Here is a 14,529-nt window from a genome sequence, read left to right as displayed (position 1 = left end):
TGATTATAGCTATTATTATCAAAATATTAAATATATTAAAAAAAAGTTAAAATTAATTCGGAGTTAATTTAGAAATAGTTCTTAACGTTCTATAAAATACTTACGTTAATATAATAACGGGCTTATATATATTAATACTCGTTTTATATAACTAAGTAAAATAACCTAGTTAGAAAATAAAGGGCTTTTTATATTTATATAATATTTATAAACTAATTAATATTACTAAGGGCACCGCAAATCTCTATAATAGTCCGACTATAAAATTTATTATAAAGCTTAATAAGCTCTTTTAATTATAAGAATATATTTAAAAGTAGTTAAGAACTAATTCTAAATATATTTAGAACGTTTTTTTTATTTAATCCGCTTCTTAATTAACTAATCTTTTTTATAATATTCCGAAGTTCTAAATAAATACTCTTAGGTATTTAGGTAGGCGGTAGAGGGGGGTATTTATAGGTACTATAAAAAGTTAAAATAATTACTAGTTTTATAATAATATTAACTAGTACCTAATAGTTCTATTTTATTAGATATAATATTTAGAGAATTTCTTCTAGGATAATATAATTTATATCTAAATTATATTAAAATTATTCCGGAATATATTTAGAATAGGTTTAGAAATAGCTTATTATAATATTATAATTTCCGCTTATTATTTATAAAAAAGTAATACTCCTCTCCCCTTATTATATTAACCTCTTCTCTTTATAATATAGAGCGTATTAAAAGTAAATAAGCTTAGTATTTAATAAGAGGAAATTTAATATAATAGTTTTCGCTATTACTATATAGATTTTTATAAATATACTATATAGTAAGTAATTAAGTACTAAGAATGTATTAAAAAGATTCGGAATTAGTTATAAATAAGTTATAAATTAGTTTAGAATAATATATATATACTATATTAGTTATTAATAACTTCTATATTATAATTTTTATAAAATAGGGTATAAGAAGTATTTATTTTGAATTATCTAAGCTATGCTTTTACTTACTTATAAAAATAATTAATAAGGACTATTTCTAAACTAGTTTAGAATTGATTTAGAAAACTTATATAATTACTCTTTTTTTTAATAGTATCCTATAGATACGTTTACGTATAGAAGTAATATCCTTAGCTATATCTTTTATAACTTAAGTATAGTTTTAATAAAATAAAGTTTAGTTAAAATATAAATACGCTTTATTATTAGTATAATAATACGTAAAGCGTTTATAAATTTAATTTTATAAAAAGGCGGATATAGTAGTTTTTAAAAGTACTAAACGAGTATTATTATATTAAAGCTATTAAATTAGGAATTAGTTTAGAAATAGTTTAGAATAACTTTAAAAAGTATTATATACCGTTCTTTATAATACTTTAATATCCTTTAGATATAAAATACGTATATTAATATAGTATATAATACCTTCTTTACTTATCTCTAAATACTATATTAATTAATTATAATATATAATCTTTTATATTATAATTTAATAATTATTTTATTAGTTTTAGTACCTACTTATAATAGCTTTAATAAAAATTAAAGTAAGTAATATTTTAAAAGTTTTATTAAAAAGGTTCTAAACCTATTTAAAATAAGTTTAGAAATAGTTTAAAAAAAGTCTTACCTCTTCTTATCTAAATAGACTACTATTTTTATAGAATTCTTAAAATATATTAAGATTATTTTATACTTATTAATTAAAATAATAAGGGTTAAAAAGTAGTACTAGTAATTTAAGTTTAAGAAAAATACCCTTATTATTTAGCGAATTTATTAAAGCTATTCTAAATAAGTTCTAAATTAGTCCTAAACCGATTTAGAACTATTTTAATATAATTATAATTTCTATCCGAGGTATATAAAAAGAGAAGTTTAAAAATTTCTATTTTAGTATATAGCCCATAACCTAACCTATAGTATATAGATAGAAAATTAAAAATATGTGGGGTGGTTAGCTAACCCCCCCCCCCCCCATAGGTCAGTTTACCTGTGTTCACGAGACACGGGTAAGCAACAGGCGCGTGGAGCGCGGATCGAGATTCTTACGAGGACGATGCGATTTTTAGCGTAGTCGGACAGGTAGAGTGCTAAAAGGCGAGTGATACTGCATGAGGCAGTCGACGCCGGTAGGGGACGGGAAGGCAAGGAACAGGCGAGTAACAGGATGCCCGTAAGGTATCCGTTCCGAGTAAGGTATGGATCTATGTATGGGATGATGTTCACCTCCTGTCTAGGTATGTATATATTTCCAAGTATCCGTATGCATGTATACTTTGAATCGCTAAGGTATGGGACGTATCCGTACATGGTACTCCGTATGTACGTAGGTATGCACCCCAGCTGCAAATGCAGGCCAGAAGCGAAGCACCTCGAAGCAAGATGGCCTGCATCGATGACCTCTTGCAACGAGGAAATCATAACCGGTGACGATAGCGACAGAGGGGAGAGACTGCGATAAGGAGTCTGGGTTTTAGCCATTCAAGACCGTTTACCACCCACCATCCGATGTCTTGTCCACACAGCCTAACCAACTTACCAACAACCGAACATGAGCACACACATGGAAGTATGCCGTACGTGTGTAAAGTGCGCAGGTGAGGATCAAGGAAAGGAAACGCGGCGCGCCACTGGGGCGAGTGGAGATGCAGCGTCGCGAAATGTCGTGGTTCTCGCTCGCATCGTGGCAGGCTGGGCTTGCCCTTCCAAGTTCCAAGGATCGAATGGAAGTGAACAAAAGTGGCAGTGATGGAGTGAGTAAACGGGGCATCCAAGATCCAGAGCTTCTCGCCTGGCACGCCTGGGCCGCTCGAGAGTCAGGAATGGGCTAGCGCAAGATCCCTGGGCGTGGGAAGTTGGCCTCTAAAAAGTGGGGGGTTCCAACGCTGCCAATGCGCCACAATGGAAAGTGCGTCAGGCAAGATGCGCCCACCTCTGCCTCTTTCTGCTGCTTGACTTGCTGCTTCCTGCTTCACCTCAACTTGCAAGAGCGTTCTGGTCAGTGGTCAATTGGAAAGAGCACTGGAGACTGGAGTGGGAAAACTGGAGGCAGGACCCAAATCAAATGGAAGCTTCCTGAGCCTGCGGCTGCAAGTGCTCCCTCATCCTAGCACATACACCCCGGAACTTCATGATGCCCACGTCCACATTCACGCATCGCCGCAGCACCGCAACTGGGTACGCACCGGGGCCAGTCCGCTCTGCGAAATGACACAATCAAAAAAAGGCCCGGGGGAGCTCCATGTCTGTGTCGACATTCGTTTGCTACCCTGAAAGCCGATCCATCGTCCAGCCTAGACGTTTTAACGCCAAACTACCTCCCTAGCACGAGTACGTAGACCGCCCGAGTCTTTGCAGGTCTTTTGCAAGACTCCCGTCGCATCAACTTACCAACTACTAATTGCCTTTGGTGCAGCCAGGCGTGTTTTGCTATCAAAACAACAAAGGGCAAGGGGGAAAAAGGGATACATATTGCCGAGTCTCCGAATCAAAAACCCCCAGTATCCGTGTCCATACCATATCGGCATACTCTGTAATAAACTGCACATGCATGCTAATAACATGTCAGTTAAGCCACATTTCTGCAAAGGCACGCACATACACGAGAAAAGTAAAGACCGACGACGACGACGACGACATCAGATGAAAAACGGGCGAGACATGCAACCGCATGACTTTGTTAGGACGAAAAAGAAGGAGACCCCGACACACAAGCGCCAAACACTCCGAAGACCCGACGCACTCAGACACCCGTCCCCGTCCCGCTCTGTCAGACAAGAGACAATCGACCGCCAGACACACAGGTACAGGTGCCTGCGTCTGCCTCTCGTGCCTCTGCATCCATGACTGTATCTGCGGCTTCCTCCCCGACGTCGTCCGGATCAACATCCGTAGCCTCCTTCTTCTCCCAGTATCCTTTATGGTCATCTCTACAACAACCGGCAGGCTATGTAATTACACTCGGCAGCCAAAGGGCGAGAATGAGAAGGGGATCGAACAAAAAGACGTACCAAGCAGACCCAAGAGTTGCCGAAGCTGCCATTCAATGCGTGGACCAATTTCAAAAATTCGACCTGGCAGATAGGCTGCATCCGTGGCCGCGCATCGTCACTTGACATGCGTGACACACGATGCTTGGATACTGACTGGCCTGGGCGGCTGGGCCCTTGTCATGGGTCGATTCGCGGTTCTACTCCGTTGCTTTCCAAAATTGAATCACAACGCCTCACTCGGCATCCTCAGTTCAAGACAGTCACAAAACCAATGCGACATGTCTCTCCACCGCTAGCCTGAAAACTAGCACAGTTCGCAGGAGAAACAGGGCGAGTCGGTCAGCAACCAGTGAAGCAAACCTCACCTCGAGAGCCCCAGAGTCGCAACAGTGAAGCTTGAGTTGCATCCTCCAGCTCCAAGAATTCAAGCCCCCCACAGGATCAGCAGCACACCTCGAGCCATTCCCTCGCTTGATTGGCCTACGGGGGCCGTCACCGCCATTGGCATCCCACACACACGGATGCACAGATGGCACCTGTTCTGGCCCAGGGTGCGACGCTGCATTTGGGGGACACCGCCGGGATTTTGCTCTCGACGGGCCCCTGCTTCCACACCATTGTCGTTTCTACTCCATGCTACTCCTCCAGTCCTTTTTTCTCCTTGTGGTGGCAATCCCGCCTTCAAAGAACGGGAAGGGAGTGCTTCCCGTTTGCGCTGTTTTGGTTCCCGAGAGCGATCAGAGGCACAGCTACTTGAGTTGAAGTTGAGGCAGGCGCACAAAACATTTGGCTCAAGAACATAGTACGTGTGACAAGACTCAACGATACCTTCACACAGCTCGCACTTACACAAGGTTGCCGAAATCCTTCTGGAGAGAATGAGATGGTTGGTGTGCTTCTCATCAACTCGTCCAAGCCATGCACGGAATCTCAGCAGACGCCCGTCATGCCAGCTTACATTGAGACCAACACGGCCATCGGCGATTTATGTCGATTCAGATCTCGAATAGATATTGCAGGGTAGAGGCCGCCATACCCAGGCCAGTATCGCGAACTCTATGCGTTCCACCAATTGACCACACCGCAGCGCAAATCTGCAGGCCCGGCAACAGCAAATTTCGCAAATTCCCTCGCATTGTACAAGCCTCACGAGTCAAGCCTCCACCTTGCCGGCCTGTGTTCTTGCTCCCATTTTTTTGGCTCCTTTCGACCTCTTAAATCCCAACTGGCTTAGCCAAGCATTCATGCTCCAGGCTCTTCCGAGACTAGTAAGCTGTCCTGCTTACAGCTACTGCGTAGTAAGTTGTCCTGCTTATTCGTACAGCTAGTAAGCTGTCCTGCTTACAGGGGAGCCGCCCTGTCAGAGATGATGTGCTGGGTGAGATCCGTGGGGTCCATTAGAAGCGTCCAATGGAATGTCATCTTCCGTCACTTGACCTGCCTACTCACGCTACAACACTCAGTTGCCGTTTATTTCAACTACTTAGTGAGAATATCACATTCCGATCAACCAGTATAAGACATAAGTATGGCACGTGCAAGTACGTCAAGTCATCCGCATTGTCCGTTCCTTAATACAAGGTGCCGAGAGTTTCTCCAAAGATGCTCCAAAAATGGTATTTGATGAGGGGCTGGACTCGAATTGGCGCCGTGTAAAACGCAAAGCATGGGTTTAAACACCACCGTGGTTTTTTTTTTTTGTCGCGACGGCTTATTTACTCATTGAGGCGAGATACATATGCGTAACACTCTACCAGTGGCCATTGCCAATCTGGATTTTCTCATGGCCAATTTTCAAGCAAAGAACTAAGGTGTGATTACTCAGAGTGAAACTATGTGGTAAGCAAAGTATTTAGACATTGCGAGGTCTCGATGAATCCGAAGCATTTTCCAGTCCGGGGGGTGGGTTGTTGCCCCAGCTGCCCATACCTACCTCAAATCGAGAGGAATGCCCCGCCAAAAACTCAGCACCGGCATCGGCGATGGCCAGGTGAAAACAGGTGAGAGCTGTTCTCACCTTGGCCGGTGTGCGCAGGTCAAAATCGGATTTTCCACTCATATTTAGTACGTAGTAACATGGAAGTGATTACGCAATAAGCTTACAAGCCAGCACACACATCAATGCTTCAAAAGAGCCACGGCTACCAAACGCTTGTAAGCCCAAGGCCCTAGGTACGCCTTCGTAATAAATCACTACATCGATCGCAAGGTATCGATTTGCAAGGTTATTTGGGGGACATACTATTGCAAGTAGCCTGGTCCATTCCAATCGTGGACTCGGCCAATTTTGGAAGTGATTCACAAGCGGCCGGTCCACTCGTGGCCAGCCACCGTTTTCTCACAGCTTTAGGTTCTTCACCACTGGCCACTCAAGCTAGGTGAATTTGAGGTGAGGAAAGAAATTTCTGCAGGGACAAGACCGACAAAATTCTGCAACCTCAGCCATCCGGGCGGGCTGTTGGTGGCATTGGTGAATTTTGGTGCTGGTGACGCGGGGCTAATTCCCCCGCCCTATGGCTAGAAGCGGCAATGACCCAAACCTACCGCCATTTTCTGCCACTTTCTGCCCACTTGGTAGATAGCGCTAGACCTTTGATAACTGACCGCCTGCGATTTCGGTGAAGCACAAGCCGTAATTTTTCAGTTGCAGATCTGTGTCAACGTAGCCGGGACTCCACCGTCCAGGGATTTTGCCTGTATCATTGGTCAATCCACTCTTAAATTCCTCCCCCAGCGAGGGAAGGCCCTGAGCATGGAGGAGGGGGGTAACCAGATGAATTTTTTTTTTCTCACTGTCAGAGCAAGGTAAAAGTCTTTGGGTCCTGCTGTTTGGCTCTTCTCTTCCTCCTTCTCTCTTTTTCCTTTTTTCTTTCTCCGACAATGGTTGTCTAGAAACTCGCATAACTTCCCGAAGATCTATCGTGGCAGATGATCGCTGGGGAGCTCCAGAACCAACCTACGAGACTCTTTTGACGAGCTCGCTGCTGTCACTTTCTCTAGCACTTCTTTCTTTCACATCGTTGTTGCTTTAGACCCTCTTCCCTCCGAGAGTTTCTTCACCCGTCAATTTTCTCTGTGCCCCGCATCACCCAGAAGAAACTCCTCCTTCCACAACCGAAAATGTCGCCCACCGTCTACCCCCCGGCTGCGGCCCGCATTGTCGGCTCCGATGACGAGGGCCTCATGGCTCTGGAGCTGCCCGATGGCACCGTCTACCAGGGTTACAGCTTCGGTGCCCAGAAGAGCATCGCCGGAGAGCTCGTTTTCCAGACCGGAATGGTGGGGTATCCGGAGTCGGTGACAGACCCCTCGTACCGTGGCCAGATCCTGGTTATCACCTTCCCTCTGGTTGGCAACTATGGTGTTCCTTCGCGGGAGACCATTGACGAGCTCCTGGGCGACCTGCCCGCTCACTTCGAGTCGTCCCAGATTCACATCGCCGGTCTCGTCGCCCACTCCTACTCGGGCGAGGACTATTCCCACTTCTTGGCAGAGTCATCACTTGGCACCTGGCTCAAGGAGCAGGGCGTCCCCGCCATCTACGGCGTTGACACCAGACAACTCACAAAGTACCTGAGGTCACAGGGCAGCACCCTCGGCCGCTTGTTGTTGCAAAAGAAGAACCTGACCAACGGCACCGCCAACGGTCACGTCAATGGTGTCGCGTCCTTCTCCATTGAGGACTTCCAGGCCGTTGACTGGGTAAACCCCAACGAGAAGAACCTCGTAGCTGAGGGTGAGTTCTGCCAACAATTCTCTTGAATCGGCTTTTGCTTACTCTGCATTCTAGTATCAATCAAGGCTCCCAAGTTGTACAAGCCTCCTTCGAGCGTTGCCGTAAAGAAGCACCCCTCCGGCCGACCTATCCGCGTCCTGTGCTTGGACGTTGGTATGAAGTACAACCAGCTGAGGTGCTTCCTCAAGCGCGGTGTCGAAGTCCTGGTCTGCCCCTGGGACCACGACCTGGTCAAGCAGGCCGGCGAAGAGTACGATGGTCTCTTCCTCTCCAATGGTCCCGGTGACCCGGCCATGCTGGAAAAGACCGTCAAGAACATCCAGGCTGCCATGGACAAGACCAAGACTCCCGTCTTTGGTATTTGCCTGGGACACCAGCTGCTCGCCCGTGCCTCCGGTGCCAGCACCGAGAAGATGAAGTTCGGCAACAGAGGTCACAACATTCCCTGCACGAGCATGATCTCCGGAAAGTGCCACATCACCTCCCAGAACCACGGTTTCGCTGTCGACTCAAAGTCACTGACGGCCGACTGGAGGGAGCTCTTCGTCAATGCCAACGACGGCAGCAACGAGGGTATTGCCCATCTGTCCAAGCCTTACTTCAGTGTGCAGTTCCACCCCGAGAGCACACCCGGTCCTCGCGATACCGAGTACCTCTTTGATGTCTTCATTAGCACCATTGAGGAGTGCGCCGCCGACCCCAAGGCGCTCAACGCCCCGGTCAAGTTCCCCGGTGGCACCATCGAGGAGAACGAGCGTCTTCACCCCCGCGTCCACCCTCGCAAGGTCCTCATTCTGGGCAGTGGTGGTCTCAGTATTGGACAGGCCGGAGAGTTCGACTACTCTGGCTCCCAGGCCATCAAGGCTCTCAAGGAGGAGGGTATCTACACCGTTCTCATCAACCCCAACATTGCGACGATTCAGACCTCCAAGGGTCTTGCCGATAAGGTGTACTTCCTTCCCGTCAACGCAGAGTTCGTCCGCAAGGTCATCCAGTACGAGAGACCCGATGCCATTTACGTTACCTTTGGTGGACAGACTGCTCTGTCAGTCGGTATCCAGTTGAAGGACGAGTTCGAGGAGCTCGGTGTCCAGGTCCTTGGTACCCCCATTGATACCATCATCACCACCGAGGATCGTGAGCTCTTTGCTCGCAGCATGGACTCCATTGGCGAGAAGTGCGCCAAGTCTGCTTCTGCAAGCAACATTGACGAGGCCATGTCTTGTGTCAAGGACATTGGCTTCCCCGTCATTGTCAGAGCCGCCTACGCTCTTGGAGGTCTCGGCAGTGGTTTCGCCAACAATGAGGCCGAGCTCATGGATCTCTGCAACAAGGCCTTCGCCGCTAGTCCCCAAGTGCTTATCGAGCGCAGTATGAAGGGCTGGAAGGAGATCGAGTACGAGGTCGTTCGTGATGCTCAGGATAACTGTATCACTGTGTGCAACATGGAGAACTTCGATCCCCTTGGTATTCACACCGGTGATTCCATTGTTGTCGCTCCCTCCCAGACCTTGTCTGATGAGGACTACAACATGCTCCGCACTACCGCTGTCAACGTCATTCGCCACTTGGGCGTCGTCGGGGAGTGCAACATTCAGTATGCCCTGAACCCCTTCTCTAGGGAGTACTGCATTATCGAAGTCAACGCCAGATTGTCGAGATCCTCTGCCCTTGCTTCCAAGGCTACCGGATACCCCTTGGCTTTCATCGCCGCCAAGCTTGGTCTTGGTATTCCCCTGAAGGACATTACCAACAGCGTCACCAAGTCCACCTGCGCCTGCTTCGAGCCTTCCCTGGATTATGTTGTTGTCAAGATGCCCCGCTGGGACTTGAAGAAGTTCACCCGCGTCTCCACTCAGCTTGGTTCCTCCATGAAGAGTGTTGGTGAAGTCATGAGCATCGGCAGGAGCTTTGAGGAAGCCATCCAGAAGGCAATTCGTGCCATCGATTTCCACAACCTGGGCTTTAACGAGACCGAGGCTTTGATGTCTATCGATGACGAGCTGCAGACTCCTTCCGACCAGCGTCTGTTCGCCATTGCCAACGCTATGCACTCTGGCTACACCGTCGACAAGATCTGGGAGCTTACCAAGATCGACAAGTGGTTCCTGAACAAGCTCAAGGGCTTGAGCGACTTCGCCAAGAACATGACCAACTACACCACCAGCGACATCTCCAAGTCCCCTGCAATTCTCCTTCAGGCCAAGAGACTCGGTTTCTCTGATCGTCAGCTCGCCAAGTTCTGGAGCTCCAACGAGATCGCCGTGCGGTCTCTGAGACAGGAGGCCAGCATCATGCCGTTTGTCAAGCAAATCGATACCGTTGCTGCTGAGTTCCCTGCTCACACCAACTACCTCTACCTGACCTACAATGCGACCGAGAGTGATGTGTCCTTTGATGACCACGGCATCATGGTCTTGGGATCTGGTGTCTACCGCATTGGCTCTTCCGTCGAGTTCGATTGGTGCTCTGTTCGCGCTATTCGCACCCTGCGCCAGGATGGCTTCAAGACTATTATGGTCAACTACAACCCGGAGACTGTCAGTACCGACTACGACGAGGCCGACAAGCTCTACTTCGAGAACATCAGCTTGGAGTCCATCCTTGATATCTACCAGCTGGAAGGCGCTGGTGGTGTCCTCGGTGCTATGGGTGGACAGACCCCCAACAACATCGCTCTGCCGCTCCACCGCGCTGGCATCAAAATTCTTGGTACCTCTCCTGAGATGATTGATAACGCCGAGAACCGCTACAAGTTCTCTCGTATGCTGGACACCATTGGTGTTGATCAGCCCACCTGGAAGGAGTTGACCAGCTTCGACGAGGCCAAGAAGTTCTGCAACGCCGTCTCCTACCCCGTGTTGGTGCGACCTTCTTACGTCCTCTCGGGTGCTGCGATGAACACTGTCTACTCCGAGCAGGATCTCGAGAACTACTTGGCCCAGGCTGCTGAGGTTTCCCGCGAGCACCCTGTCGTTATTACCAAGTACATTGAGAACGCCAAGGAAATCGAGATGGATGCTGTTGCCAAGGACGGTGTTGTCATTGGCCACTTCATCTCTGAGCACGTCGAGAATGCCGGTGTTCACTCTGGTGACGCCACTCTCATCCTGCCCCCTCAGGACTTGGAGCCCGAGACCATTGCCAGAATCGAGGAGGCAACTCGCAAGATTGGTGCTGCTCTGAACGTCACTGGCCCTTTCAACATTCAGTTCATCGCCAAGGACAACGACATCAAGGTCATCGAGTGCAACGTTCGTGCTTCTCGATCGTTCCCCTTCGTTTCCAAGGTCATGGGTGTCGACATGATTGAGATGGCCACCAAGGCCATCACTGGCAAGCCATTCGAGGCCTACCCTGCTACCGATATCGCCCCCAACTGCGTCGGTGTCAAGGTTCCCCAGTTCAGTTTCTCCCGTCTTTCCGGCGCAGACCCCGTCTTGGGTGTCGAGATGGCTTCCACCGGTGAAGTTGCTTGCTTCGGTGTCGACAAGTACGAAGCCTACCTCAAGGCTTTGATGTCCACCGGATTCAAGATCCCCAAGGCCAATATCCTTCTGTCCATCGGTTCCTACAAGGACAAGAAGGAGATGCTGCCCGCCATCGACAAGCTTGCCCGCCTCGGCTACAAGCTGTTCGCTACCGCCGGTACTGCCGACTTCCTCCAGGAGCACAACATTCCCGTTCAGTACCTGGAGGTCCTTGCCAACGAGCAGGAGGACCAGCGTTCCGAGTTCTCCCTTACGCAGCACTTGGCCAAGAATATGATTGATCTCTACATCAACTTGCCTTCCAACAACAAGTACCGCCGTCCCGCCAACTACATGAGTAAGGGTTACCAGACCAGACGTATGGCCGTCGACTACCAGGTTCCTCTGGTCACCAACGTCAAGAACGCCAAGATTCTCGTTGAGGCCATTGCCCGCCACTTCGGACTCGAGGTCGGCAGCCGCGACTTCCAGACCAGCCACCGCACCATCTCTCTGCCTGGCTTGATCAACGTCGCTGCCTTTGTACCTGGTATTGCTACTGCCGGAAGCAAGGATCTCAAGGCTGTTACCAAGGCCTCGCTCTCCGCCGGTTTCAGCATGGTCCGCATCATGCCTGTCGGCGTCGATGGCTCAATCACCGATGCTGTCAGCCTGAAGGTCGCCCAGCAGAGCAGCAAGCAGGGTGGATTCTGCGACTTCAACTTCTCCGTCACTGCCACCTCTGACAACTCTGACCGTATCAGCCACGTCACCGGTGAGGTCGGATCTCTCTTCATCCCCTTCAACCACCTGTCTGGAAACATCAGCAAGGTCGCTGCCGTGACTGCCCACTTTGACAAGTGGCCTGCGCACAAGCCCATTGTCACTGATGCCAAGCTCACCGACTTGGCTTCCATCCTGCTCCTGGCCAGCCTGCACAACCGGAGAATTCATGTCACCTCGGTCTCCACCAAGGACGATATCAAGCTCATTGCCCTTAGCAAGGCCAAGGGCTTGAAGGTCACCTGCGACGTGTCCATCTTCTCCCTGTACCTCTCGCAGGATGACTTCCCCGACTGTGCTCTGCTCCCCACTAAGGCCGACCAGAACGCTCTCTGGGCTCACCTGAGCACCATCGACGTCTTCTCCATTGGCAGCTTGCCTTACCAGCTTGCCAGCTCTCTGGGCAAGACCGCCGATCCTTCCGTTGGCATCGCCGACGCTCTGCCCCTGCTCCTCACTTCCGTTACTGAGGGCAAGCTGACCGTCGACGACATCAAGGCTCGTCTCTACGACAACCCCAAGGAGATCTTTGAGCTCCATGAGCAGGTTGGAACCAGCGTCGAGGTTGAGATTGACCGTCCCTACGCCGTCCACAACACCAACGGCTGGTCTCCCTTCGCTGGCCGCACCATGCGCGGTTCGGTCCAGCGTGTGACCTTCCAGGACCAGACCGTCTGCCTGGATGGCGAGCTGCTGGCTCTGCCTGCTCTTGGCAAGGACATGTCCACTCACGGTGCTCTGCCCATGTCCCCTGCGATCAAGCCTCAGCTGCAGTCTTTGACCAACCCTGACAGCCCTCGTGACCGTCGCCCGTCGCTGTTCAACACCTCCAGGCCCACCAAGCTTCGTCCCACCGACGGCTACCTGCCCAACAAGAGCAACAGCGGCTTCGAGGACCTCGGTCTTCCCGCCCCTCTCCACCCCGCCGTTGGCTCCAAGCTTCAGGACCTCCTGTCGCAGCCCTCGTCGTGGAAGAGCCACAGCTGCCTGTCTGTCAGCCAGTACACCCGTGCTGACCTTCACCACCTCTTCACTGTGGCTCAGCAGATGCGCCTGGGCGTCCAGCGCGAGGGTGTCTTGAACGTTCTGCGGGGCCGGGTCCTGTGCACCTTGTTCTACGAGCCTTCGACCCGCACTTCTGCCTCCTTCGATGCCGCGATGCAGAGACTTGGCGGCCGCACCGTCGCCATTGCCACCTCTCAATCCTCGGTGCAGAAGGGCGAGTCTCTCCAGGACACTCTGCGCACCCTCGGTTGCTACGGTGACGCCGTTGTGCTCCGCCACCCTGACGAGCACAGCGTGGAGATTGCTAAGAGATACTCTCCCGTTCCCGTCATCAACGGAGGCAACGGCAGCAAGGAGCACCCTACTCAGGCCTTCCTTGATCTCTTCACCATTCGTGAGGAGCTCGGTACCGTCCAGGGTCTCACCATCACCTTCGTTGGTGACCTGCTCTACGGCCGCCCTGTCCACTCCCTGATCTACCTTCTCCGCGACTACGGTGTCCAGGTTCAGCTTGTCTCTCCCAAGGGACTTGCCCTGCCTACCGACGTGCGCAACTTCTTGGTCGAGTCTGGCCAGCTCCTTTGCGAGTCTGAGGAGCTCACTCCAGAGATCCTGGCCAAGAGCGACGTGCTCTACTGCACTCGCGTTCAGAAGGAGAGATTCCCGACGGTGGAGGACTACGAGAAGGTCAAGAACTCGTATCGCATTGACAACCGCACCCTCAAGTCGGCCAAGAGAGACATGTGCATCCTGCACCCTCTCCCGAGAAACGAGGAGATTGCGCCCGAGGTTGACACTGACCAGCGTGCGGCTTACTTCAGACAGGTAAGTCCCTTGACCCTTGAGGTTTGAACAGAATGCTGACAAGTTGCACAGATGAGATATGGTCTGTACTGCCGCATGGCTTTGCTTGCGTTGGTTATGGCACCATAGAGATGAAATTTTCTTTTGGCTTTCTTTCCTAATTGTACGGGGAACTTGGACATGAGAACAAAAAATGCACACGTGCAAAAAAGTTTTTAGAACAGTTTGGTGTTTTGGGTTTTCGGACTTTTTTTTCCCTTTTTCCATCGGGATGATAGTATAGACACACACACAAAGTAGGAAGCAACTATTCCTCAAAATTGGCGTATAAGAAAGCGCGCCGTCAAGACGTCCGTTGTTTGGCTCGCGCCATCACGACGTCGTGGTGTAAGAGGGATTACATGTTTTTATTTGGGTTTAGAGGTGTTTTGGGTAGTGCGTATAGTGCGTTGCGTTCGCTACGTTTGTTGCGTACGTTGCGTATCTTGCGTACCTGGATGACGTTTGTTTACGATATGATACCCCCTACCCGTCGTATGTACGGAATGAAATACGTTTGTTTGGTCTGTTGCGTTATGTGTGTGTCTTGCGTGTATGTGTGTTTCGTGTGTATTCTATTGGTATATGTGACGTCTCTCAATGTGTAGTCATCAAGTGGTCCGATCGGAGGACTGATGTGCTGGGCTGATCCCTGCTCCGCATCTGAGCTCCGCAATGTGGGTGTTCTGCGCGCT

The 14,529-nt window shown here is 49.6% G+C and overlaps 2 protein-coding genes across 2 annotated transcripts; one reads left to right on the top strand and one right to left on the bottom strand.

The window, feature by feature from the left end:
* Positions 1–1,991: 1,991 nt before the first annotated feature.
* CTAM01_02880 (uncharacterized protein) lies at positions 1,992–2,315 on the bottom strand (the record flags this gene model as incomplete). The annotated part of the gene is made up of 1 exon (XM_060518918.1): positions 1,992–2,315. The coding sequence occupies one exon, from the start codon at positions 2,313–2,315 to the stop codon at positions 1,992–1,994; it is 324 nt and encodes a 107-aa protein (XP_060386721.1).
* A 4,802-nt stretch (positions 2,316–7,117) lies between these two features.
* On the top strand, positions 7,118–13,924 carry CTAM01_02879 (carbamoyl-phosphate synthase; the record flags this gene model as incomplete). Its single annotated transcript, XM_060518917.1, has 3 exons — positions 7,118–7,733; positions 7,788–13,816; positions 13,868–13,924. The coding sequence occupies 3 exons, from the start codon at positions 7,118–7,120 to the stop codon at positions 13,922–13,924; spliced, it is 6,702 nt and encodes a 2,233-aa protein (XP_060386720.1).
* Positions 13,925–14,529: the final 605 nt, after the last annotated feature.

Source organism: Colletotrichum tamarilloi (genome assembly GCF_030869305.1).
Source record: "Colletotrichum tamarilloi strain Tom-12 chromosome Unknown Scaffold_6.1, whole genome shotgun sequence".
Lineage (NCBI taxonomy): Eukaryota > Fungi > Ascomycota > Sordariomycetes > Glomerellales > Glomerellaceae > Colletotrichum > Colletotrichum tamarilloi.
This window is presented reverse-complemented; position numbering and strand designations above follow the sequence as displayed.